The sequence below is a fragment of the Phyllopteryx taeniolatus genome, chromosome 6 (genome assembly GCF_024500385.1).
Source record: "Phyllopteryx taeniolatus isolate TA_2022b chromosome 6, UOR_Ptae_1.2, whole genome shotgun sequence".
NCBI classification, from domain to species: Eukaryota; Metazoa; Chordata; class Actinopteri; order Syngnathiformes; family Syngnathidae; genus Phyllopteryx; species Phyllopteryx taeniolatus.
The window spans coordinates 23871421-23898637 of record NC_084507.1 but is presented as its reverse complement, the minus strand read 5'-3'; the positions used below and the strand labels follow the sequence as shown (position 1 = coordinate 23898637).

The following is a 27217-nucleotide window of genomic DNA, read 5'->3' as shown; positions in this document are numbered from 1 at the left end:
GGGAAGAAGCTGTTGGAATGTCTACTAGTTCTAGTTTGCATTGATCGGTAGCGCCTACCTGAGGGAAGGAGCTGGAAGAGCTGGTGACCGGGGTGGGGAGGGTCCGAGAGGATTTTGCACGCCCTTGTCTTAGTTCTGGCAAAGTGCAAGTCCTCAAGGGTGGGTAGGGGGGTACCGACAATCCTTTCAGCAGTTTTGATTGTCCGTTGCAGTCGGAGTTTGTCCTTTTTTATAGCAGCACCAAACCAGACTGTGATGGAAGAACACAGGACTGATTCGATGACCGCTGTGTAGAACTGTCTCAGAAGCCGGAGGAAGTACATCCTCTGCTGGGCCTTTTTGAGGACGGAGTTGATGTTGGTCGCCCACTTCAGGTCCTGGGAGATTGTAATTCCCAGGAACTTGAAGGTCTCGACGGTTGACACAAGGCAGCTGGACAACGTGAGGGGCAGCTGTGGCGAAGGATGCCTCCTGAAGTCCACGATCATCTCTACAGTCTTGAGCGTGTTCAGCTCCAGGTTGTGTCGGCCGCACCGCAGCTCCAGCCGCTCCGCTTCCTGTCGATATGCAGACTCGTCACCGTCCTCGATGAGGCCGATGACAGTGGTGTCATCTGCAAACTTCAGGAGTTTGACAGTCGGGTTCGCTGAGGTGCAGTCGTTCGTGTAGAGAGTGAAGAGCAGCGGAAAGAGGACACAACCTTGGGGCGCCCCAGTGCTGATGCTGCGTGTGGATGAGGTGGCCTCCCCCAGCCTGACCTGCTGTGTCCTGCCCATCAGAAAGCTGTAAATCCACTGGCAGATGGCAGGTGAGACGCTGAGCTGGAGAAGCTTGGATGAAAGGAGTTCAGGGATGATGGTGTTGAACGCTGAGCTGAAGTCCACGAACAGGATCCTCGCGTAGGTCCCTGCACTGTCGAGGTGTTCTAGGATGAAGTGCAGTCCCATGTTGACTGCATCATCCGCAGATCTGTTCGCTTGGTAGGCAAACTGCAGGGGGCCCAGCAGGGGACCTGTGACACTCTTGAGGTGGTCCAGCACGAGACGTTCAAAGGACTTCATGACCACAGATGTCAAAGCGACAGGCCTGTAGTCATTCAGACCCGAGATTGCAGGTTTCTTGGGGACTGGAATGATGGTGGAGCGTTTGAAACAGGATGGAACTTCGCACATACTTCTTTCATACCACACTCCTAACTGGGAACTCAGCCAAAAAGATCAACCCTCGATAGACAGGGAAAGGAATCGAAATAGAAATTATAGAACCTTGATGGATAACATTAAGAAGGACTCTGGGTGGATAAATGAGAGGCAGAAGTTAAAGGGCCTGTTTTCGTTATTCCCAGAAGGACTGTTATAGACTTGACCTGATGTAGTATTCTTAGCTTGGTCCTATTCCAGTTGTGATGCACTAGAAGTGTTAGCAGTAACACCCTGGCTGATTGAAAACAGTGACTTACCTCTAGCACTGTTCTTGCAGAGTCATGTTCTGAACTTCATATCATATACATGGGGTTATTCAGTTGAAGTGCCTTTAGTTGCCTTTGTGGTTTCTCTGTAGTAGTCTCGCAACGCTGCAGTATTTGCATATCTGTTGTTGACCAATACTGGCCATTCATGCCAGAGTAGCATCTGTATCACTTGCACACTGACTGAGGAGTACCTACAACTTTTGCACAATCGACATTGTCCCAGATTGTCGCGCTACTCGTCACTTTAAACTTGCATACACTCCTCCAAGTCTCGGTGCCCTTTGCACAATAGTCATTGCACCGGACTATTGCGATATTAGTCATTCAAACTGCTCTAAGTGCGAGAGGACTCTGCATCTTTTTGCACAATTGTCAAAAAAATAAATAATATTTGTACCGGCATTACCGGATAACTAGCAACCCTTTATTGCTCAGTGACTGTTTTTTGTCAATGTCTTTCTGTCTCCAAAGTGTTGTTCTCTGTCAATTGACTGTCTGTTGTCGTACTAGAGCGGCTCCAACTACCGGAGACAAATTCCTTGTGTGTTTTTTGGGCATACTTGGCAAAATAAAGTGATTCTGATTCTGATTCTGATCAATACGGTTTTCTACTTGAGACCTAAAATGGACTGTGTGTTATAACTGTCTTTTTAAAAACACAAATAGCTATTCAAAAGAGAGTACTACACAAAGTCCACAAAGGTTTGCTGAGGATTCCAAGGCTACATAATCATGAAGATATGCATTATACCGCTATATGTAGCTCTGTTCATTGATGTGACAGTCAACTAGAAAATGGAATGCAGGGTTATTTTTTGGATCCATGACAAATGATGAATGTGTGAGAGGACTGTGCTGTGACCCTGCTCATCAGTAAATGAATGGTGTATGAGTTTGAAAGTGGGGATGGATGAATTCGTCAAATGGAAATCAGTCAGAAGCTAATGCTTATTGACGCAGTGCAAGGTTATGTACAGGTTGAATTAATGGCTGCGTTTTGTGTGCTGTATTTACAGGTTTTGGTGCTTAAGTAGTGAGCTGCTAATGTAACATATAAAGAGTGAGCAGTAAGTACTTCAGAACTTCAAGCAAGTTCATTGTACTCCCCTCAGTACCACTGAGTGCAATAAATTGTTATAATGGTAGTAGAAAAAGGACTGAAGACATACTGGATCCACAGCTTGGGCTGGTATTATGTTTAAATATAAAAAAAGTATACATTCAAAGGGGAGTAAAGAGACCCTGAAATGGCTTAAAATTTAAAAAGAAAACTCGACTCGTCAGAGTTAAGATTTGGTCCCACCGTAGCCTTATTAGTGGTATTTGAAGGAGTAAATGCATTATATACATTATATACCGCATACAGTTTTGAACTTGAAATGTACTGTATGCTGACATCTGTCCACAACATACATTTCAAAAGGCCGACTCCTTCAGCACAATTAAGCTTCATTTGAAGGAAAGGTGTCTGGCAAACTCATGTTCAAGCTTTTTCATACAAAAACCTGCGTATTATTAAATGTAGAAAAAGGGGCAGAATCGACAAAAACATGATAGGGGTGTGGATAAGCATTTCGTAATAAGCAGCCAGTATCATTTTTGGGGGGGATTGCTACTCTGGATGCATCTTTTTGTCTTTTTCAGTAGCTGCCACTGTTACCAAGCTTGCACTTTTTCTTTTGTGCTCTGATTACCGCAGCTGTAAACTGTCGGGAGGCTATCACAAATGCTAGATTAGATGTGTCATGATTTTAGAATAAAATTGTAAAAAATACGTCCTTCTTGGTGCCAGGATAATGTATTTCCAGTCGTTGAGCTGAGAGTTGATCTGGGGGTGGGTCTATTAGGTTGGATCCCTGGGCGCAAGTGGGGTCCTCTGGCCCAGACGCATCCCGACTATGGGGGGTGTGAGCTCGTGGGGGTGTCGGGCTCCATGCTCATCGTGCCTGCACAGCAAATCTGGACACCTCTGCATGGCAATGTTGGCTCACAAGTATGTTCCCCTGAACACACAACGTTGGGATTTATTTGCGATGAAAATGAAAAATGCCGCAGGTTCAAACACTTTGGGATCATTTCTACGTGTGCCTCTCTCTCCCCTTGTCAAAGCATTCAGGTTGACCTTTTAGACATCAAGCTCGTCTTTTTCTTTTTTTGCAGCTCGAAAACACGCTTGATATTCAGAGCAACTGCATTGTCCCTCCGTCCTTTCTATCCACATATTACCATAAAATGCTATACCTGTGGGTACAGTTAAATGGGACACCGAAGGAAAGCTGTTCCTTTTTGATAGATATCATTTAAAGTCCGATCCAAATAAAGTTATGATCAAATTCTGGCATTTTCCAGATTCACATTTTCACAGAATCACTCAAAAAGACATATGGTGAGCACCAGGAATGGATGAAATGAATCATAAGAAAATATGTTAAAAAAAAACAAAAAAATTAAAAAACCTGTTTACACTTTCCAGTTCTTGTAGAGTATGTCGGCCAAAAAGCCTCCTTACAATCAGTTAAATAGATGCTTAATGGCCATTCTTAGCAACAAACATAGATTAACATCAGCGCTGGCTATTTTATTTCTTGGGCTGTAAAATAATTCAGTGTTTAAGATACTGCAGTTAAGCGCAGGTTTGAATATTATACTGTTACTGCAAATTGATTGCTCTCATCTTTGGAATATGTACTATCAGAAAATATTTCGAATTTTACACACGCGTGTACTGTGTGCGCCCATTGTATTTCATTTTCTAATTGAATTGAATGTATTTGGTACAGAAATGCTTACGTTTAGCCTTACAGAACTAAGTCTGTTACCGGACAGATAGTCTGTGGTTGTGCGAATCGGGGCTATTAAGCGGCTTGCTGCAATACTACAAGGCTGTTGAATTGATGGATGGATTTTCTTCTCCGCACTGCCTGTTCATGTCATTAAACTCTCAGTCGTTCTTTTTCACTGGAGACCTCCATGAAGGGCAGAACCAACTGGGAAACATATTCTGCACTGGTCTAAGGGGTGAATAAGTCAGAGGCACTCATGCTGATTTGGTGTTGACCCTTGGCATTTTTCAGCTGTTCAGGCAATAGGGGATGCTAAAGCTGTCAAAGCACACGACAAAGACCAGGAGAACTGTATCTGCATTAGCTGTTCTAAACCCCTGCTCATGCTGCAAATGAAAAGAATGCTGTTGAAAAATTCAGTCATTCGCTTTTCTCAGATAGCTTTATTACATCTGTTTCCCTGTGTGCGTCAGGTCATGTCTTTGCTTCTTTGTCTCTTGAGTCATAGAGTTGGATCTGGTTCTGCAATTGTCCACATGCTACAGAATTTGGAAGGGCAACGTGGCTGTGAAACATTGGCGAAAAAAATACAGGAGCAGCAGGCAGTACATGTGCGGAGGCTGGCAGGGCAAAGCGAGTGAAGACATCGAACAGTAACTCTGGTATTCTCTTGGGACAGCTACTTGATATTTGTTTGTCGTCACCAGAGCTCAAATCAATTGTACAGTATGTTGAGCTCATGATTTCTGTCTCTATTGGGGCAATGGAATACTGAGACGTGTTTTGAATATAGTACCTCTCTGGGTATCTAATTAAGGTAATTAAGGGAGATATGTATTTGTATATATATACTGAATATAAAAAAACAATCTCATTCAAATTCATGCTATATAGGTGTCGAATTTCTCTGATTCACCATGCATAAAGTTCAGATGCTCTGAAGTTCGAAGATGTGAAAATCTCTCAAACATTGAATACTATTCAACGGTAGAAACAAGACAATTCTGGTTGCTGAAATTCTGGTTGCTCATTTTCCCTTGTCCGAGTCATGCTTCTTTGTGGTTATTTACTTACATTCAAAAACCCCCCAAATTTGACGACTGAATGGAAATCACATTGAATGAATGGAGCATGTTTTCTGTATTGTGAGACATGACTATTTCTATTGAGTGAAACATATAAGCAATCCTATACTGTGCAACAGTTACGCATTCAATTTCCTTTTGTGACAAACCACAGATACCAGAGATAGTCAGTGATAAGCCGGAGTAGCACGGCACAACCCATACAAGAACGTCTAACGTCCGCAGAGGAAGGCTCAAGCCAGAATTTGAACCCAGAGCTCGACCAGCACCTTCTTACTTTCGAGCAGGAGTGCTCACCATTGTTTCACTATGCTGCCCAAATGTTAAATCGTGCAATCATGATTTCTACTGGCAACAGTGTGCTGTAGTTCATTTGTACTTTTCTAGGAAGTGAGCCCTTGAGGAGGGACCCCCAACCTGATAAAAAGAACTAAAGTGGCACTCGATGCATTATTATTGTATCTCATCTCAACATGAACTCGTTAATTCTCTATGCAGAGTTTTGCTAATTAAAAAGAATGCTGGTCTGTCAAGCACAGCAATGGCCAGCCTTGAATGGACTGCAAACATGACTGCAAGCAGAGCTTTGCTGTATTGCTTAATAACAGAATTCACTCTCCCGTGAATTAGACACACTGTTAGTAGAACTAAGTCTTAACACTGAAGTGAATCTGATGAGTTTTCCCCAGCAAGCAGATGATGAGCAGAGACGATAATCCCCTATAAAACCTTTCTAGCTGAACAAAACTATAAATGCAACACTTTTGTTTTTGCTCCCATTTTTCGTGAGGTGGACTCCAAGATCCAAAACCTTTTGTACATACACAAAAGGCCATGTCCCTCAAATATTGTTCACAAATCTGTCTCAATCTGTGTGAATGAGCATTTCTCCTTTGTCGAGATAATCCGTCCGACCTCACAGGTGTGGCATATCAAGATGCTGACGAGACAGCATAATTATTGCACAGGTGTGCCTTAGGATAAGTCACTGATGGTGTAGTGGTACACTCGCCTGACTTTGGTGCAGGCAGCGTGGGTTCAGTTCCCACTCAGTGACGGTGTGAATGTGAGTGCGAATGATTGTCCGTGTCTATATGTGCCCTGTGACTGACTGGCGACCAGTTCAGGGTGTAGTCCGCCTTTCGCCCGAAGTCAGCTGGGATAGGCTCCAGCGTCCCGCGACCCTAACAAGGATAAGCGGTGTTGAAAATGGATGGGATGGATGGTGTGCCTTAGGCTGGCCACAATAAAAGGCCACTCTGAAATGTGCAGTTTTGCTTTATTGGGGGTTCTGGGGGGGTCGGAAGACCAGTCAGTATCTGGTGTGACCACAATTTGCCTCACGTAGTTTTAGCAGAGGCTTAATGGCAGCTACTTTAAGAGCTTTAGGAAACTCGCCTGACTGAAGTGACGAATGGATATTTGACTGCGAATCAGCTAGCACAGACTTCGCAATAGCTTTGAAAAAAATCAGGTGGTATTGAGTCAAGACAGCTCGTTGACGGTTTAAGCTGCTGAATCGTTTACTCGACAGTTTTTTTGGTCAACTGTATCAAATTCTGACATGGTAATAGAGTTTTTCATGGGAGGCTTCAGATGTATCATTTAATCATTTTTCTGTTTTGTGCTAATATTTAACCTGATGGATTGTTTTTTGTCACTAAAATAACAAGCACATTTAACAGCATTTATCTGCTGTTAGGAGTTCTGGAGTTATCTGATTCAGCGGGCTTGTGAGCTTGTCAACCACAGCAAACAGATTGTTTGCATTGTTGAAGTTCTCACTGATGATTTCAGAAAAGTGACTAACTCTTGGTTAAAATTACAAAGACTTTGTCTGTAGTCAATTTGGAGTTTAGTTTTTCCTCCACTTACGTTCTGCTTTCCTCCACTTTGATTTCGAGGTCTTTACCATCATTGTGCTCCTCCATGGTGTTCTAGGTCTCCTCAAGATTGTCTTAGTTTTAATGGGAGTGACAGCATTCATGACATTAGAACTTTTACAGGTGTAATTATCCAAAAGTTCATCAACTGGCTCAGCATTCACAGTTTGTGGCACAGCAGTGGTCTCCATAAACTTAGTGGCGGTACTCTCATTTATGTAGCTTTTATAAATAGACGTAGCGGTTGTCTGAACTTTTGGAAGAATCTGTAATTCAAACACTACACAAAAAAATATCCATATCCTTAATGTCAATTGATAGAATTTCAACATCCTTCGAGATGACCAAGCGGCACGGCGGACGACTGGTTAGAGCGTCTGCCTCACAGTTCTGAGGACTGGGGTTCAATCCGTGGCCCCGCCTGTGTGGCGTTTGCATGTTCTCCCCGTGCCTGTGTGGGTTTTCTCCGGGCATTCCGGTTTCCTCCCACATCCCAAAAACATGCGTGGTAGCTTAATTGACAACTCTAAATTGCTCGTAAGTGTGAATGTGAGTGCGAATGCTTGTTTGTTTGTATGTGCCCTGTGATTGGCTGGCGACCAGTTCAAGGTGTACCCCCGATGACAGCTGGGGTAGGCTCCCGCACGTCTGCGACCCTAGTGAGGAGAAGCGGCTCAGAAAATGGATGGATGGATGAACTGTATGGTCACTGGAGCTAAGTGGGAAAAGTGGTTGCTAGGGAAAACAGTTGGTTTGTATGATGGAAATACCACAAACTGTATCTGTAATCTGTGCCACCGACACAGTAACACAAATAAACAAGAGCCTCAAGGCGGTCATATGTGCTCCAATCTGACACTCTGTTCTTTTATTATCGCTGCCAAAATGATTGTGCATCTGTTGTCTTTGCCTCTAAACAAAATATTTCTAATTTCTCTTTTTGGTGAGATGTTGCGCAAAGGTGGGACATGGCCCAAAATAGACTTGACTCGAGGTTTCAACATTATAATATAGGATTGTTTCTCTATCAAAAACAAAGGCCAAACATTGTTTTTCAGTTGCCATTTCTTGTACTGACACTGATCAGTCATCCTATTTACAAGCATATTGCATTGAAGTTTAGCAGGTTTATTTTCATGTTTGGGCATAATTTTTTTTCATTCATTTTTGGGGGTTTCCAATCAATCAATCACAGTGAATACATCAAACACATCATTACTCAATGACAAATGGACAGGATACCAACACTAAAACAGCAAATATGCTGGGTTTCAAAGTATTTCCATCGAGAAAATATTGTCATCATTGTCAAAGCAGTGCGAAGGTTCGAGAATAGTTTTTGAGCAAAATAAATTGTACTGTATTTAGAGGTAAACAAATTAAACAAGATTTATGCAAGAACAGGCCCTTTATAAATGATTGTTTGTACTATAGTTCACACTGTACAATAATGTTTACGGTTGAGTTGTCCTTCGCTGCAGATGAATGTATTGTTTATTCTCGACTCTCTTTGGTCTTTGCTGCTAATTTGGTATTTGGACAGATTGGAAATTGTGTGATTACACACCAGATATCAATAATACTTTGACATTCCGAATCTGTTAGACCAGAGATTCTCAAACTGTGGTACGGGTAACACTAGTGGTATGCGGGCTTTGTCTCGTGGTAGGCCAAAGAATCACTGAATTAAATATAAACCAAATAAAATCCATTTAAAACATGAAATACAGTCAAACATATGCAAATGAAGGAAAATATTGTATCAACCAATGGCAATACAATGAGGGGAGATCCAAAGTACAGTTAGTTGTATTTAACTTTTAAAACTGGTTGTTTTAAAACATTTGGGAACAATTTTATTGAACTTATGCGCAATATATTAGAATTGAATTATTGAAGTATAGATTTCTATTTTCCCATATTTAAGTGCATCGTTAATGTCCAAACTGAGCACAATGTTACAGTAGCTCACTATAATATTCAAAATAGACTTTTTAGTAATAAAACCTCTGCTTCCTTGTTGATGAACACTTGGGTCTAATATGCTACTGTATTTCAATGTTAGTTATTATGGTGGTACTTGGAGAGATGAGTATTTTTTTTTAGGTGGTACTTGGTGTAAAAAGTTTGACAGACACTGCATTACAAAGGGTGGGGCAGAAAGGATAAACGCTTTTAAAATGGCCAAAGCAGGAGGTACATACTGTACTCTTTCAGACAGGTACCATTTAATCCATTTTAATTGAATTATTGAAGTATAGATTTCTATTTTCCAAGACGTGCGGCCGCAAGTCCGATGACACTACCACAAAGTCGATCATCGAACTGCGACCTAGGGTATCCTGGTGCCAAGCGCTTGTGTGGACACCCTTATGATTGAACATGGGGTTCGTTATGCACCATCCGTGATGAGCAGAGAAGTCCAATAACAGAGCACCGCTCGGGTTCTGATCGGGGGGGCCGTTCCTCCAAATCACGCCCTTCCAGGTCTCACTGTCATTGCCCACGTGAGCATTGAAGTCCCCCAGCAGAACGATGGAGTCCCCAGCGGGAGCGCTCTCCAGCACCCCTTCCAAGGACTCCAAAAAGGGTGGGTCCTCTGAACTGCTGTTTGGTGCATAGGCACAAACAACATTCAGGACCCGTCCCCCCACCCGAAGGTGGAGGGAGGCTACCCTCTCGTCCACCGGGGTGAACCCCAACGTACAGGCGCCGAGTTGGGGGGCAGTAAGTATACCCACACTTGCTCGGTCCCTCTCACCGTGAGCAACTCCAGAGTGCCGGTGCCTGTCGTGGCGGCAATCTCCGAACCCGTTGGTGAACACCAAAGGTGAGGGATGCCGTCAAGCTGTAGAAGGAGACCCATTGGGCCTTTTTGGCCTGTGTGACTCCTGAGGCAGCCGATAGGTACCGGCTGGCCAAGCGGAATGCAGCTTTGGTGGTCGCTGAAGCAAAAACCCGGGCATGGGAGGAGTACAGTGAGGCCATGGAAAAAGACTTTCGGACGGCTTTGAGGAAATTCTGGTCCACCATCTCCGGAGGGGAAAGCAGTGCACCACCAACAATAGTGGGGATGGGGCACTGCTGACCTTGACTCGGGACGTTGTGAGTCTGTGGGGAGAATACTTTGAAGACCTCCTCAACTCCACCGACACGCCTTCCCATGAGGAAACAGAGTCTGGGATCTCTGAGGCGGTCGCTCCTATCTCTGGGGTTGAGGTCACCGAGGTGGTTAAAAAGCTCCTTGGTGGCAAGGCCCCGGGAGTGGATGAGATTCGCCGGAGTTCCTAAAGGCTCTGGATGTTGTGGGGCTGTCCTGGTTGACACGCCTCTGCAACATCGCGTGGACATCAGGGACAGTGCCTCTGGATTGGCAGACTGGGGTGGTGGTAAGAAGGGGGACCAGAGAGTGTGTTCCAACTACAGGGGGATCACACTCCTCAGCCTCCCTAGTAAGGTCTATTCAGGGGTGCTGGAGAGGAGGGTCCGTGGGGAAGTCGAATCTCAGATTCAGGAGGAGCAGTGTGGTTTTCGTCCTGTCCGTGGAACAGTGGACCAGCTCTACACCCTCGGCAGGGTCCTCGAGGGTGCATGGGAGTTCGCCCAACCAGTCTACATGTGTTTTGTGGACTTGGAGAAGGCATTTGACCGTGTCCCTCGGGGAGTCCTGTGGTGGGTGCTGTGGGAGTATAGGGTACCGAACCCCCTGATACGGGCTGTTCGTTCCCTGTACGACCGGTGTCAGAGCTTGGTCCGCATTGCCGGCAGTAAGTCAGACTCGTTTCTGGTGAGGGTTGGCCAAGGCTGCCCTTTGTCACCGATTCTGTTCATAACTTTTATGGACATAATTTCTAGGCGCCACCGAGGTGTAGCGGGGGTCCGGTTTGGTGGCCTCAGAATTGCATCTCTGTTTTTCCAGATTATGTGGTTCTGTTCGCTTCATCAAGCCGTGATCTCCAATTCTCACTGGAGCGGTTCGCAGCCGAGTGGGAAGCGGCTGGAATGAGAATCAGCACCTCCAAATCTGAGACCATGGTCCTCAGTCGGAAAAGGGTGGCGTGCCCTCTCCAGGTCGGGGATGAGATCATGCCCCAAGTGGAGGAGTTCAAGTATCTCTGGGTCTTGTTCAAAAGCCAAAAGGCGAAGCTCTCGATTTACCGGTCGATCTACGTTCCTACCCTGACCTATGGTCACGAGCTGTGGGTCGTGATTGAAAGAGCAAGATCCCGGTTCAAAGCGGCCGAAATGAGTTTCTTCTGCAGGGTGTCCGGGCTCTCCCTTATAGATAGGGTGAGAAGCTCGGTCACCTGGGAGTATCTCAGAGTAGAGCCGCTGATCCTCGAGTACGAGAGGCGCCAGATCAGGTGGCTGGGGCATCTGATTCGGATGCCTCCCGGACGCCTCCCTCGTGAGGTGTTCCGGGAACGTCCCACCGGGAGGAGGCCCCGGGGACGACCCAGGACACGCTGGAGAGACTACGTCTCTCGGCTGGTCTGGGAATGCCTCGGGATCTCCCCGGGAGAGCTGGATGAATGGCTGGGGAGAGGGAAGTCTGGGCATCCCTGCTAAAGCTACTGCCCCGGCGACCCGACCTCGGATAAGCAGTAGAAAATGGATGGATGGATGGATGGATGGATCATGGAATTGCTGTTACTGTAACCTCAGAGCATTACATTGAGATCATAAATAACTTCTTTGAGCCTCAATTGCAACAAAGACACATGCCTATCCAACGTGGTTTTAGCAGGATGGGGCAAGAGCATCAATGGTTGTTCATCATCCTCTTTTCGGAGACCACCTCATTTCCAAGTTTGCTGACAAACTCCTTTGGTCCCCTCAGTCCCCTAATTTGTCCATATAGGATTATTTTTTTGTGGGGACACCTTAAGGCACATGTATAGGTGCATAGACCCCGCACACTGGACGAGTTAAAGGAAGCTATTAGTGTGGAAGTCACCCAAATCAACAGAGCAATGTTGGAGGGAGTGGAAGCCAACTTCCATCAACGCCTTCAGAAATTCAGCAATGAAAGCGGACACCACATGATCGATATTGTTTTCCACACTTGATTGTGTCAAATGCTATTTCAATACTAACACATTAATGTCAATTCAAAAAATGTCGATACCTTCTGCCCCACCCGACCATTCTTTTGGTGAATCCAGTCATGAATGAAACACAAAGTGCGAGAACCTTTTTTTAAAGTTAGCATGATATCCACAGTCATGACTTGAGTGCAAAAAAAGCACATTTAACTCACCACAGCAATTAATACACATTTTCACATTATCCGAAGAAAGAAATTCATTTTTCCATAAACATGTTTAAAGGCAAACATAATAATCCCCCCTCTCATTTTGATCATGAAGTGTTACAGTGAAGTGTCTGGCTTTTAAACTCTATAGCACTGATGTTTAAATGTCATACTTGACGAGAAGTGAAAACTGCCTTTTGGTGGATGATAATGAGATGAGAGTGGAAGGGTATCCACACCGATGCTGGCTGGTGAAAGCAAATTTGAATCAGAGACGCTGGTCGCAACAGCAGTGTGGCCCCTGAGGGCTCAGGGCATCACATCACATTACAACGTCGCCCCAATAGAGGCGCCAAAATGGTTGGGCCTGAAATAACAGATAACCCTGCCAAATCACATTATCATCCAACCCGCTGCGGTCTTAATCTGCCTCATCCTCCCGCAATGATGAAGCTAATGGAGGGCATAAATGACATGCTCTGTCTTCGCTCTCTCGCTTTCATGGTGGTGTTGCTGTCTTTTTACCTTGCATGTTATTTTAAAATGTGAACATGACACGTCAATATAAATAGATATATGGAATTACTGCAAGCAGCTATTTAGGTAATAATCCCTCTCATTTGATTTAGTACACCCAAGGTCTGTAAAACATTTTCCTTTATGGATTATGATTTTTAATTCTAAAAATGAAATCTAAAGAACTCTCTGCTACACGAGACACATTTGACCTCTCTCATATTAAGAGTCCAACCCTCACTCAAGGTCACATCTTAGACCTGGTCATCTCGAAGGATGTTGAAATTCTATCAATTGACATTAAGGATATGGATATTTTTTTGTGTATTGTTTGAATTACAGATTCTTCCAAAAGTTCAGACAACCGCTACGTCTATTTATAAAAGCTACATAAATGAGAGTACCGCCACTAAGTTTATGGAGACCACTGCTGTGCCACAAACTGTGAATGCTGAGCCAGTTGATGAACCTTTGGATAATTACACTTGTAAAATTTCAAATGTCACGAATGCTGTCACTCCTATTAAAACTAAGACAATCTTGAGGAGACCTAGAACACCATGGAGGAGCACAATGATGGTAAAGACCTCGAAATCAAAGTGTAGCAAAGCAGAATGTAAGTGGAGAAAAACTACAAACTGTCTACAGACAAACTCTAATTTTAACCAAGAGTTAGTCAGGGCTAGACAGCAACACTTTTCTGAAATCATCAGTAAGAACTTCAACAATCAATACTCTCACTCTGTTTGTTGGGGTTGACAAGCTCACAACCCCCCCCCCCCCCCCCCCCCAAATCAGATAGCTCCAGAACTCCTAACAGCAGATAAATGCAATGAATTTGATTGTTATTTTAGTGAAAAAATTACAATCCATCAGGTTAAATATTAGCACAAATCAGAAAAATGATACAATTATACTACATCTGTAGCCACCCAGGAAAAACTCTACAACCATGTTAGAATTTAATACAGTTGACCCAAAAACAATAGAGAAAACGATTCAGCAGCTGTCCATTTTAACCTGGCCTTAAAAACATGCACACTTGGGGCTCACGTCACTTCTGTTGGCAACTTATTCCATTTGTGTGCTGTCTCTCTCTCTCCCTCTCTGCATATATTGCATTTTTGTATATTGTAAAATTGCGACGTGATAGTAGGGGTATTAAGGTGTGGATTGGGTCACTTATTTCGCCACTGAAGGCCCGCTTTTTTTGAATGATTTCGCAAGGAGGCGCTTAGCTCGGATTGCTTCGAAAGCTGCCAATTTTCAGGTGAGGCTCATTGAACTGCTTTCACCTCTTTCGTTTTCAAGTTTTGGATTTCCACCAAATGCAAACGTGAAAGTTATTGTTCTCAATAATTAGTTGATTCTGTTTGTGGATGAGCAACCACTCATTGCATTTTGGTACAATTATGATTGTATATTATAAAGTAATACATGTGGATTGACACATTTATTTTAACTTGTTGTATGTCTTCAATGAAACAAAGCAATTTCCTAACATCAGACAAGCACGCTTCGAAAGACAGCAGCATTAAAGCTTTTCAGCCAAGCACGAGCAGACAATACAAAATATTTTGAATGCGAGAGTGGAGTTCGCATTAGTTCCAGCTATGCTAATGAACAGATTGATCCCTCACAAGGCGCTGTTGGGAAGAAAAAAAAAGCTTCTGGATTATTTTTATTTTCTCATCATATATAAGTAATACACATAATTGAATAGTAATACTCTTATCAGCTGACACAAGGGAAAAGCAGTTCCTAAAGCATTTACTGTAGCTTTAATTTAATTCAGGAGTGACATAATTGATTTTAATGAGATGTTTATAGAGCGGAGTGTCGGTTGTGCTAAATCATTACCTGGCGGGTTCTTGTGATGCTTGCACCGGGGACAAGCAGCGAGGCATACAGTCTTCATGCCAAAACTCCTCCAGCAGGACTCAATTTCACTTTCACACAATTTTGGGACACTGCTGAATATATTTGTCCGCTTGTTGTGATAAAGAACATCTTTTGTTTACCCTTTGCAGCTGCACAGCTTCAACTCTTTCCACAAGGTTTAGGAGGGTGTTTATTGGAATTTTGGACCATTTTTCCAGAAGCGCATTTGTAAGGTCACAAACTGATGTTGGATGAGAAGGCCTGCCTGTCAGTTTCCTCTCTAATGTGTTGATGATTATATGTTAGAGCGAATGAAAACCCAGAATTTACTTTCTCTTGAAAGTAGAATATTACCTAAACAATCAAGAAACAATCAAAATAATTTTAAATGTCAAAATTAGGCAGAAATTTGCCCTCTGAAAAGTATTTAATTCATCTACAGTACAGTATATAGTGTATGAGTATTGATATCCATCCATCCATCCATTTTCCCAGGTCCGCCCAGCGTGTCCTGGGTCGTCCCCGGGGTCTCCTCCCGGTAGGACATGCCCGGAACACCTCACCATGGAGGCTTCCAGGAGGCATTCTAATCAAACCCTGACACACCTCATCTGGCTCCTCTCAATGTGGAGGAGCAGCGGGTCTACTCTGAGCCCCTCCCGCATGGCCGAGCTTCTCACCCTATCTCTAAGGGAGAGCCCGGACACCCTGCGGAGGAAACTCATTTCGGCCGCTTGGATCCGAGATCTTGTTCTTTCGGTCACGACCCACAGTTCGTGACCATAGGTCAGGGTAGGAACGTAGATCGACCGGTAAATTGAGAGCTTCGCCTTTCGGCTTAGCTCCTTCTTTACCACAACTGACCGATACAGAGTCCGCATCACTGCAGACGCTGCACCGATCCGCCTGTCGATCTCCCGTTCCATTCTTCCCTCACTCGTGAACAAGACCCCAAGATAGGATCTCATCCCCGACCCGGAGAGGGCACTCCACCCTTTTCCGACTGAGTACCATGGTCTCAGATTTGGAGGAGCTGATTCTCATCCCAGCCGCTTCACACTCGGCTGCGAACCGTTCCAGGGAGAGTTACTTACTGCCAGCAATGGGGACCAAACTTTGACACTGGTCGTACAGGGACCAAACAGCCCATCTCAGGGAGTCGGTGGGGCCATTCCTCCCAATCACGCTCTTCCAGGTCTCACCGTCATTGCCCACATGAGCATTGATCGCCAAGGTCACCGCCTTCTGCCACCGACCAGCTCACACCTCACCCTTATGGCCCCTCCCACTGGTGGTGAGCTCATGGGAAGGGGGACCCATGTTACCCTTTCGGGCTGTGCCCGACCGTGCCCCATGGGTGCAGGGCCGGCCACCATGCACTTGCCTTTGAGCCCCTCCTCCAGGCCTGGCTCCAGAGGGGGGACCCGGTGACCCGCGTCTGGGCAAGGGAAACGTACATCCATTTATTTTATTCATCGAAGGGGTTTTTGGAGCTGTACTTTGTCTGGTCCCTCACCTCGGACCTGTTTGCCATGGGTGACCCTTGTCTGGCATCACGCCCTAGACAACTTAGCTCCTATGATCATTGGGACACACAAACCCCGCCAACACGATAAGGAGGGGAGACTATTGAAATAAAAGGACTTTTCTACCATATTCTAATTTATTGAGATTTGCCTGTACATATGCTTCCTGTCCCACTATGGACCGCCTCCAAACTTTGATACGCCCTTTTATGTATCGTTGGGTTGTTGCGTTCATTCCGTTTTACCAATGGCCGACCAGGTTTCTTATCCATGCCGTGACTGCCATGACACATTTTTTTTAAGTTTAAATATTCGTCCAGGAATCCACAAAAATTATGTTTGACTCATCACGTCCCCCGGTGTTGTCTCACAACCATCCACCACGATGGTCTAAAACGGGGCTGCCATGGCTGTCGGGAACGAGCAATGCTCGTGAAGACGTCAAATTGTGTTCGAAATAACAGTGAAATTGTATTTTGTACCGTATATCGTCATTAATATTCAATTGCAATAAAATATGTTTGCGAATGTGGACTATTATTACCATCGGCACTGACACAGTGGACTATCTACAACGTGCTATTTGCACCCAACAGGCGTCATCAGATGCACCTGTGCAATACTCAATCAGGGCTTAAATTCGGGAAAATAACTGGTTTGCAAGTCACTTCTCCCCCCAAAGGGCTAGTCCATTCCAAAGCAACCAAGAGCATCATTTCAATGCATCAACCATTGCAAACTCTGCTGATTGCTTTTGAATCAAGCAACACAAACTGTTTTTTTTTTAAATACAGAGCAGGGATTACTCTCCAACTTCCTGTATTTTCTGTCTGCGGAACTTCCACTGTCAAACAATTAATTTAGTGACACCGGTCTACCTATGTTTTGTTTTTCAGATTTCAAAATTGAGTTGATTGATGCAGTATTTCAGTTTTTGGACTTATTTCAGCTGCCAGGCCATGTGTATTTCACATTGATGCCGGTCCATTTCCTCCCCCCCCCCCCCCCCCCCCCCCCTCTCCTCTTGCAGACGGATGCTGCACTAATGTACGACGCGGTGCACGTGGTGGCCGTGGCCGTGCAGCAGTCTCAGCAGATCACTGTCAGTTCCTTACAGTGTAACCGACATAAGCCTTGGCGCTTTGGGAACCGCTTCATGGCCCTCATCAAAGAGGTAGATGTTTCTTTAGCTGCTCCCTGTTCTCTCATATGTGCTTTTAGGGAAGCAGGTGGAGACTGAATCGAAACAAGGTTGAGGCATAATGTAATATAGCAAACAATGAATCAATAGTATTACCATTCAAACGGTGGTAGTACAACACTTTCGTTCAGCGATTCCCAGAATCTCCCATTCTTTTTCAGTTTTCAGTTTGACTTAGGAAATATTTGAGTTTGTCAAGATTATTGCTGACTGCTACCTTTTAACATGTTAAAAGTATCCTGCAGAATACTGCAGGTACTTTCTTCTCTTTCTATAAAGGAATAACAAATTTGATATCTTTTTCATCATGTTTTGTCTGGAATAAAACCTTCAGTGTCCATATAATGTATTTACATGTATGCAAATAATATCTTGGATTTGTAGTTATTATGATTATGATTATGATTATTATTGTTAGAATTATCCATCCATCCATTTTCTGTACCACTTCTCCTCAGTAGGGTCGCGGGCGTGCTGGAGCCTATCCCAGCCATCTTTGGGCGAGAGGCGGGGTACACCCTGAACTGGTCGCCAGCCAATCGCAGGGCAGATCTAAACAAACAACCATTCGCACTCACATTGACACCTACGGGCAATTTAGAGTCGTCAATTAACCGACCATGCATGTTTTTGGGATGTGCGAGGAAACCGGAGTGCCCGGACAAAAAAACCCACGCAGGCACGGGGAGAACATGCAAACTCCACACAGGCGGCGCCGGGATTTCAACCCCGATCCTCAGAACTGTGAGGCAGATGTGCTAACCAGTCAGCCACCGTGCCGCCCTGTTATTATTATTATTATTTTTATTATTATTAACAACTGCAGCCAACACAGGACTACTGTATATCATAAGACAAGTTCTACACAACACTGTGTGCATTTATTTGGACAGAGAGCATTTGCTGCTCTCCTCTGTTCAGTGAGCAGAAGAGTGACGAGTGGGTGCAATTGTGTGACGATGTTGCAGTGATGTTCATGGCATATTTCATTACACTGTTTAAACTGGGTATTGTTATTATTCGTCCTATAAGTATTATTATAAACAATTAATGGTTATTCGTGCTTTGACATACCTAAACAGTAGAAGTCTGTCTAAGGATAAGTGCTTTCCTGCTATAGTATATCCTATGTCACCCTTCAAAATCTGGAAAGATGACATAATTGGCATCCATCTGGCAGAGACAGTGTACAATGTCTTTCTTTGTTGCATTTTGTTCCCTCTTTAGGCCCACTGGGATGGCCTGACTGGGAGAATAACATTCAACCAGACCAATGGCTTGAGGACAGACTTCGACCTTGATGTTATCAGCTTGAAGGAGGAGGGGCTAGAGAAGGTTATGGCCCTCTATTTGTGTGCACATTCATTCATTGGATGAGTAAATAATCAGTAAACAGAGCATTGTGTCGATGCGCAAGACTTAAGGTGGAAATATGACAATTTGGAGATGGGTGTAACAGCTTGGTATACTGTGAAATTTGGAGTATATAGAAAAAACTGAATGCACAAGTCATTAAATCAATTATTACTTTACTACTCTCCCTCGCTCTGTTGCTATAAGGTTTGGGATAAAACTGCAACGCCTCAATGACAGCTGCAAATGAAAATAAATTGGATGCAGCTATCCAGGAGCAAACATGCAGATAAAACTTGCATCGCAGGGCAAAGAATACACATTGAACAAGCCTAAAATTGACTTTCATTTTCAGAATAATTTTAATTAAGTTCACTAAAGCAAACAAAGACTTTCTCCATATATGTAGAAATTAGTTATGATGTACGCTAAGAGGATCAGGTTGCGGTATTGACTATGATAACTGAAATATTACTAATACGAATTGATAATTAGTATCAATTAAGATCCAGATGATCAGTAGGCCGAAACCGTGCTAACATATTTGATAATAATAATATACTCAAATGAAAGTACAAACACTTCACACTTCGGCATCCACACTGCAGCAGCGCTCAACCTCTGGTCTGTCTGTGTGTGTGTGTGTGTGTGTGTGTGTGTGTATGCACCTCTATGAATACTTTACTCCAATAATATAAACCTCTTCAGAAGCCCTCAAGTCTCTTGAATCCTGGATTAAAGAGTTAATTTGCAATTACAAAGACAATCTTGAGTCAGTCAAATCCGAAAATCCCTGAGTGGACTTTGGCCAATGTGGGTTGGAGTATTTGTGGTCCTTCGTTTTGATGCTGTGGGCAGGTTGTTCTGACAGGACATGGGGTTAGTGATGGAAGGAGTTTACATTTTTGAGAAAGGCCATAACAGTTGTAATGGATATGCCCTTACCAATGGCACTGAGACCCCAACCCTGGACCGAGCTGCATCACTGTCTCTGCTCCCCCGCTGTGACAGCCAACCACATGGATGCCTGGTTTATCTCACACGGACGCTAAATGAGTTACCAGCCAGTCCGAAGGAGCTCATCACAGCTCAGAAACGGACATCTGGTTTATCTCACACGGACGCTAAATTAATTAACTTTCACCCCCAGCCAGCCTGAAGAGTCTCACCAACAAATACTTCTTTTTTTGGGACACTGGCTTGATGACCAAGGTGAGAAACCTGCTGTTCGGTGGTTCCCCATTAAGCAACAGTGACATTTGTTCATTCTGTCTGGGACAATGGATGGAGCACGAGCAACACCCACAGGCGGCGGAAAGCTACTGCAACTCAGGAGGGACTAATCACAATCCTCACTGGATTTGAATGTCATATGATATTTTAAGAAATTTGCACCGTAAATAAATAAATAATAATAAATAAAACGTTCATAGTGTTCACCATCGCAATAGCGCCACTAGTGATTCTATTTCTGCAAATTTGAATGTCTGATGTCAAATCTGTTTGTCAACTGAACAGGATGAGACATTTCACCCCACACAACACAAATGCCACATTACAAATATTACAGTGTTCTCAATGGAAACATTCATTACAGGGATTAAAGTGGATGTGCATATGACAATGCAAAGCTGGAAACTGGTCTCGTTATCTTAAAACCAACAATTAATATTTCATCCCAGTGGTTTTAAACCACAAAATAATCCTAGGATGAAAAAGTAACATTAAGAGGCGGTCTATCTTCCCTGTTGGCCCCGGGGGGACCCCTTTTCGGCCGGGCAAAAAGGCCGGAGCCCCCCCTTTATTGAGCTCGCTCGTCCGTAAAATCTTGTTAAAAAGGGGTCGCCTTACGGGTCACGAATCCTGGGCGTTGGTGCGATACCCTTCCTTTCCCATCTTATAACTTCTGGAGTAGCTAACCAGACGAGTTATATGCCCATTGTGGTTTTGGGGAATCTTATTCTGAGCTTCACTGCGTAAATAGGAGATTTGGGATGTCCCTGGCCGTCTTAGAGGCGTGTTATACCGAGAATCCCTGTTGTGTCTCAGTCGAACTCAAAAGCAAAAGTGTTAGCTCTTTGTGTTTGTAGAAAAAAAACACTTGACGCCCGTAACAGTCGTCATCTTTGCTTCGGGTAGAAACACTCAAAAGCAGACCACTTTGGTCCTTTTTTTTTTAACTTAGGGCTTCGTCTTCGTGGAAGACGTGACATCATTGTGACTTTGCCACTTGGGTTCATTACTTCGTAGTTTTGAACAGTTCCACAGGCTTCGGTTTGTCCTCAAGTGCCTCCTTGCGGACGCTCATACCATTCTTGCCTGGCTGCTGCTCAGCCGCTGGGAAGCTGTTAGCGAACACACCACGAGACAGCGTGTCCCCTCTTGATCGCTGCTGGTGAAATAATAAACTGTAGCTTGCCTACAGCACCGCTGAGTACTTTTTCCTGCTGGTTTTAAGCTTTCATTGTGCAATGATCTCCCACAATTGCTCTGCTGTGAGTGACGTGCCATCTTGCGTCACACGTTGCCTAGCAACAAACCCACGATTGCGATAAAGTGCTCTTCTTAAGTTAAAAGCCTCAATTTTCACTCGTTTTTCGGAACGCCGATGCCGCAATTGTGTTTTAAAGCTTTATGCCTGGTATTTTTAACCAGTTTTGCGATTTACAACGCAACTATTACAACAAGCTGTGCCAACGAGAGTCCTGCTTTGCTCACGCAGTAGCACCACCTTCCGTTCGCAGACGTTCCCTACACAACACAACTTGATTTAAACACTGATTTAAACACTGCCTAACGTTAATAGTAAACAATTACCTAATGGTTTTGTTTCCGAAGGGGAGCTATTAATTAATTGCTTGTTTAATTTTTAATCACTTCAGGTTTTCAATTTTCATTTTTTAACAAAAAATAAAGGAAAACCCTGATTTGATTAATTGCTTTTTTCTTTTTAATTTCTTGGGGTTTTTATTTTATTTTTGTTATGTTTTTTAAATTTCATTTAATTAATTAATATATTTTTCTTTGAATCGTTTGAGTTGTTGGCTTTTCCCTCTGCCTAAAGCCCACACCATTGCTAGCCATACAAGCAATTAATTAATTCACAAGTCTGAGTATAAGTACATTTAACATTTCCCAAAGTTAAATAAGAAATTGCTGAAGTCTTAAATTGCATTCAGAAATTGAATTGACTTGCAGTGATAGCCTGTGGGACTCCTGAGGCAGCTGATGGGTACCGGCTGGCCAAGGGGAATGCAGCTTTGGTGGTCGCTGAAGCAAAGTTCGGTGAGGCCATGGAGAAAGACGGCTTCGACGGCTTCGAGGAAATTCTGGTCCACCATCCGGCGTCTCAGGAGGGGGAAGCAGTGCACCATCAACACTGTGTATAGTGGGGATGGGGCGCTGCTGACCTTGACTCGTGACGTTGTGAGCCGGTGGGGAGAATACGTCGAAAAACCTCCTCAATTCCACCGACACGCCTTCCGATGAGGGAGCAGAGTCTGGGTTCTCTGAGGCGGGCTCTCCTATCTCTGGGGTTGAGGTCACCGAGGTGGTTAAAAAGCTTCTCGGTGGCAGGGCCCCGGGGCTGGATGAGATTCGCCCGGAGTTCCTCAAGGCTCTGGATGTTGTAGGGCTGTCCTGGTTAACACGGGGGGACCGGAGGTTGTGTTCCAACTATAGGGGGATCACACACCTCAGCCTCCCTGGTAAGGTCTATTCAGGGGTGCTGGAGAGGAGGGTCCGTCGGGAAGTTGAATCTCAGATTCAGGAGGAGCAATGTGGTTTTCGTCCTGGCCGTGGAACAGTGGACCAGCTCTACACTCTTGGCAGGGTCCTCGAGGGTGCATGGGAGTTCGCCCAACCAGTCTACATGTGTTTTGTGGACTCGGAGAAGGCGTTCAACCATGCCCCTCGGGTTGTCCTGTGGGGCGTGCTTCGGGAGTATGGGCTACCGAACCACCTGATACGGGCTGTTCGGTCCCTGTACGACCGGAGTCCGACTAGACCCAGGCGAGGCCTCTGACTTGCGTGACGTTACACTACTGAATAATGTTCTGCCATTCCGACAGCTTTTGGGTGAACTAACCGCTAAAGGTACTTCTCGGAAGTTCTATTTAACCGTTACTCTCAAGCGTCAACTTGTCCGCGAAGCTCTGATTGACCCCGCGGCAGACATCACTGTTATGTCCCACACTGTGTTCAATCAGTTTCTGACATTGCTACAAGCCAGTGGCCGTGACTTCCAACTGCAACGCTGCGCACTAGCCACGCATTTTCAGTGACTAACGCCGACCTAAACACCTTAACTATGCTACACTGGACAACTGGCTCCATGATGTTAGTCCCTCCGGTCTACGTGTCTCCAATTGAATCTGTCCCCCTGCTTATCGGCCAAGACCTGCTCTGCCGCTTCGAGCCACTAATTGATTACAAAGATCTTCAGCTGTGGGCGAAGATGGAACAGGCGTTACAACCACCAACTCGGCAACTGTCCTCAGACTATACAGACAGGACTGCGACCTGTCAGACCACACTCCTTCAAGTGATGACACCCCCACTGACGACATTGCCGAGTCCCCTGTAGCCACCTCACCACCGCTTAACCGACTTAGAGAACTCGACACGTTTCTCTGCCATCTTGTCTAACCACCGCACGAAGAGCGCTACTGCCCCAATGTTGCTGGGGGAATTAATTTGCATTGTGGGCGGACAAATCGGCAATTTCTCAGGCACTGTTTGACACCCTACGACTTAAGCATCCTGACCTTCAATTAACGCTGGGAACTTTTTGCTTTCCCGTTAATACCGTGCCGCCAAACAACCGCGACCAGTTCACGATCTTACAAAAGGGGGGACCACACCTGTGATGCCAAACAGGTCCACTAGGGGTCGCTCTTGTGACATGGGACCTTCCCTCGACCTTTTGAGCCCACTCGACCCCCTAATAAATAGTAAAGTGAAACACATTTTGAGGACTCTGTCCCTAATCAATGGACCACATATTCAGCCATTACGCTGAGCTTCATTGTGACTTCTCTACGTTGCAGACGCCCGACCAAGACACCGATTAAACTGAACGCGCTGCTCTGCCGCAAACCAACATAACGACTGAAATAACATGTATTCTCAGCGCCCTCACCGGTGATGCTTGCAGCCTTAGTACCTTTGAGACACAACCTCGGGAACCACCAAGAAGAGACTCACCCTGCCAAATCAAACCATGTGGCTTTACATCCCCAAAGATGCCATTTTGCATATTGAGGACATCGCCCTCTACCATCTGCCAGCCGACAATTATGAGAGTGAAATCAAGATTTCAAATTTTTTCGGACAGAACAAATTGGAGGTTGATCCTGAGACACTTAAACAGATTAAATTTGAAGGAACTCTGGCGACTGACTTCACTCACATTGACAACACCCCACGCGCCATTAGCACTGATGCTAGAACACTCCCGCTCATACACTCCTGGTCCGCAGCAGATAACATCTTAATAGCCTTGGTCAGTCTCAGTTACTGCATGACTTTCGGCATCGCTTACCTGCTCTAGCGAAGGACTCAGAACTTGCAGGGTCTTCTGAACCAGTGCTCAAATGCGCAACCCAAAAATGTCCATAGGAAAGAACGACTGAACCCGGACCTAACCCCATAACACAGGGGAGGAGGTCCTCCTTGACCTAAATTACCTCTCTACCCCCATTTTAATCTCGACTACGATTCAGCTGTCCTCAAAATTAGAACCTCTACTTGGCACCTTCCCTCTCCTTGATTGATGAGTCAGGTTCCACACCTGACTGCTGTGTCCCCTGTGTGCTAAGTTGAAGCTAGCTACCTCTTCTTTCCGTGTTGAGTTTCTCCATTTTTTTTTTTTGCTTGTTTTTTTTTTTTTTACTGAGAACTCTACACCTAATTAATGTCTACCCTTAGTTTTAGCTTCTCCCCTGCCCCGAATTACTGGTCTCACTGCGATCTCAATATACACACATACACACATCTAGCCACATACATCGATCCTGACACAGACACCTACATGCACATATAGGCACTCCTTAAGTAAGACGTTGTCATGGAAAACTGTTATAGCCATAAGGGGGGTGATATGCACAAATATTGTATTTTGGTAACTGCATTGTTGTGTGTGCTCCTGCCAACCTGTGCCATCTTCAAAGAGACAACGCCTTGATCCGCCATCGAGCCGAATCAAGGCGACGAAGGGGAGATATGTAATGGACATGCCCTCACCGATGACACCGTGACCCCCAACCCTGGACTGAGCTGCATCGCTGTCTCTGCTCCCCGCCATGACAGGAAACCACAAGGATGCCTGGTTTATCTCACACGGACGCTAAATGAATTACCAGCCAGTCCGAAGGAGCTCATCAAAGCTGAGACACGGACACTGGTTTCTGACTCGGAAACGAAGTTAATTAACTTTCACCACCAGCCAGCCTGAAGAGTCTCACCAATCAATACTTTTTTTTTTTTTTTGGTACACTGGCTTGATGACTAAGAAGTTGAGAAAACCGCTGTTCGGTGGCTCCCCATTAAGCAACAGTGACATTTGTTCCTTCTGTCTGGGACAATGGATGGAACACTAGCGACACCCACAGGCGGCAGAAAGCTACTGCAACTCCGGAGAGACTAATCACAATCTTCACTGGATTTGAATGTCATATGATATTTTAAGAAATTTGCATGAACGTTCTTAGTGTTCACCATGACAATAGCACCACTAGTGATTGTATTTCTGCAAATTTGAATCTCTGATGTCAAATCTGTTTGTCAACTGAACTGGATGAGACGTTTCACCCCACATAACACAAATGCCACATTGCAAATATTACAGTGTTCTCAACAACCACATATTATTGAAACATTCATTACAGGGATTAAAGAGGATGTGCGTATGACAATGTAAAGCTGGAAACTGGTCTCGTTATCTTAAATCCAACAATTAATATTTTATCCCATGCATCCATCAATCCATCTTCTTCTAGCAGGGACGCCCAGACTTCCCTCTCCCCACCCACTTCATCCAGCTCTTCCGGGGGGATCCCGAGGCGCTCCGAAGCCAGCAGGGAGACATAGTCTCGCCAGCATTTCCTGGGTTGTCTCCGGGGTCTCCTCCCAGTGTGATGTGCCCGGAAAACCTCCCCAGGGAGGCGTCCCGGAGGCATCCAAATCAGATGCCCCAGCCACCTCATTTGGCTGCCCGCAGTGGCTCTACTCTGAGCTCCTCCCGAATGACAGAGCTTCTCACCTTATCTCTAAGGGAGAGCCCGGACACGCTGCAGAGGAAACTCATTTCGGCCCCTTGTATCCGGGATCTTCTTTTGGTCACGACCCACAGCTCGTGACCATAGGTGAGGGTAGGAACATAGATCGCTACGCAACGCAAGTCCAACTTTTGGTCTACTAAAAGTACAGATTAGTCCATATTTGCATTTAAATTAACGAGAACAGGAACCCCCAGCTATATGCGTTGTCACTACACATTCATTCCACCCTCACATCACAAGTCAGTCTCCTTTGCCAATGTTTCTCTGTCCTGTGTGGTTTTTTTCCCCCTGCATTGTTCCCTTGTAGATTCCCCTTTTAGATCTCATTAAATTTTCTATAAAAAGTCACTACCTGTGTCGTTTGTGTGTGCTTGGGTTCGACAACAGACCTCTGGTTATCGAGAATTCTTATCTAATTTCTGTATCAAGCTTCAGATTACGAGACATAGAGGTTTTCGTCACTTTTTCTTGACGTTTTACACATCTAAAAAGCGACGTGGTTCCCCTTTACGAGATAAAATAATTTGATTTTAACGCTGAAACTTAAAATCAGGCTAAACCAGAAGTGACGCAGGCGTTGCTTACGGCTTAGTCTTTCCCCCTAAATGAATTACTTTTTTATCCAAACCAATATTCGCTACACAGGCCTTAAGATATGGTAAAGAGCCTCAAAATAATTTTTTCTCCTATTATATTTATCATCCTCACTTTTTTCCTTTAAAAGTCCCATGCCGTCATTTCAAAATATATATATTTTTTATAATCTTTGAAGTCCTTTTATCTGGTTTGCAAGATAATTTGGGTTGGAAATGCCCAGGATGCCCTTTTTCAAGCTCTTCTAGTTGGTCTTTTATGCCTGGCAATTGAGATGACCGGCTTTCTCATTCATATTCTATATGTAAATGAGCTTTACACTGATTGGATAGCTGTTTTTCTTATTTAAATATAGAAAACAGATTTGCAATGATTGGACCTTGGCGATAA

At 44.6% G+C, this 27217-nt stretch overlaps 1 protein-coding gene across 2 annotated transcripts in view; it reads left to right on the top strand.

The window, feature by feature from the left end:
• LOC133479713 (glutamate receptor ionotropic, kainate 2) overlaps positions 1 to 27217 on the top strand; it is a 180507-nt gene that overhangs the window by 84400 nt on the left and 68890 nt on the right. For both annotated transcript variants that reach the window (XM_061777034.1, XM_061777033.1), the window contains exons 7-8: positions 17430 to 17573; positions 18828 to 18935. In XM_061777034.1, coding sequence (XP_061633018.1) covers positions 17430 to 17573; positions 18828 to 18935 — 252 coding nt within the window. The remainder of the gene's footprint in view (positions 1 to 17429; positions 17574 to 18827; positions 18936 to 27217) is intronic.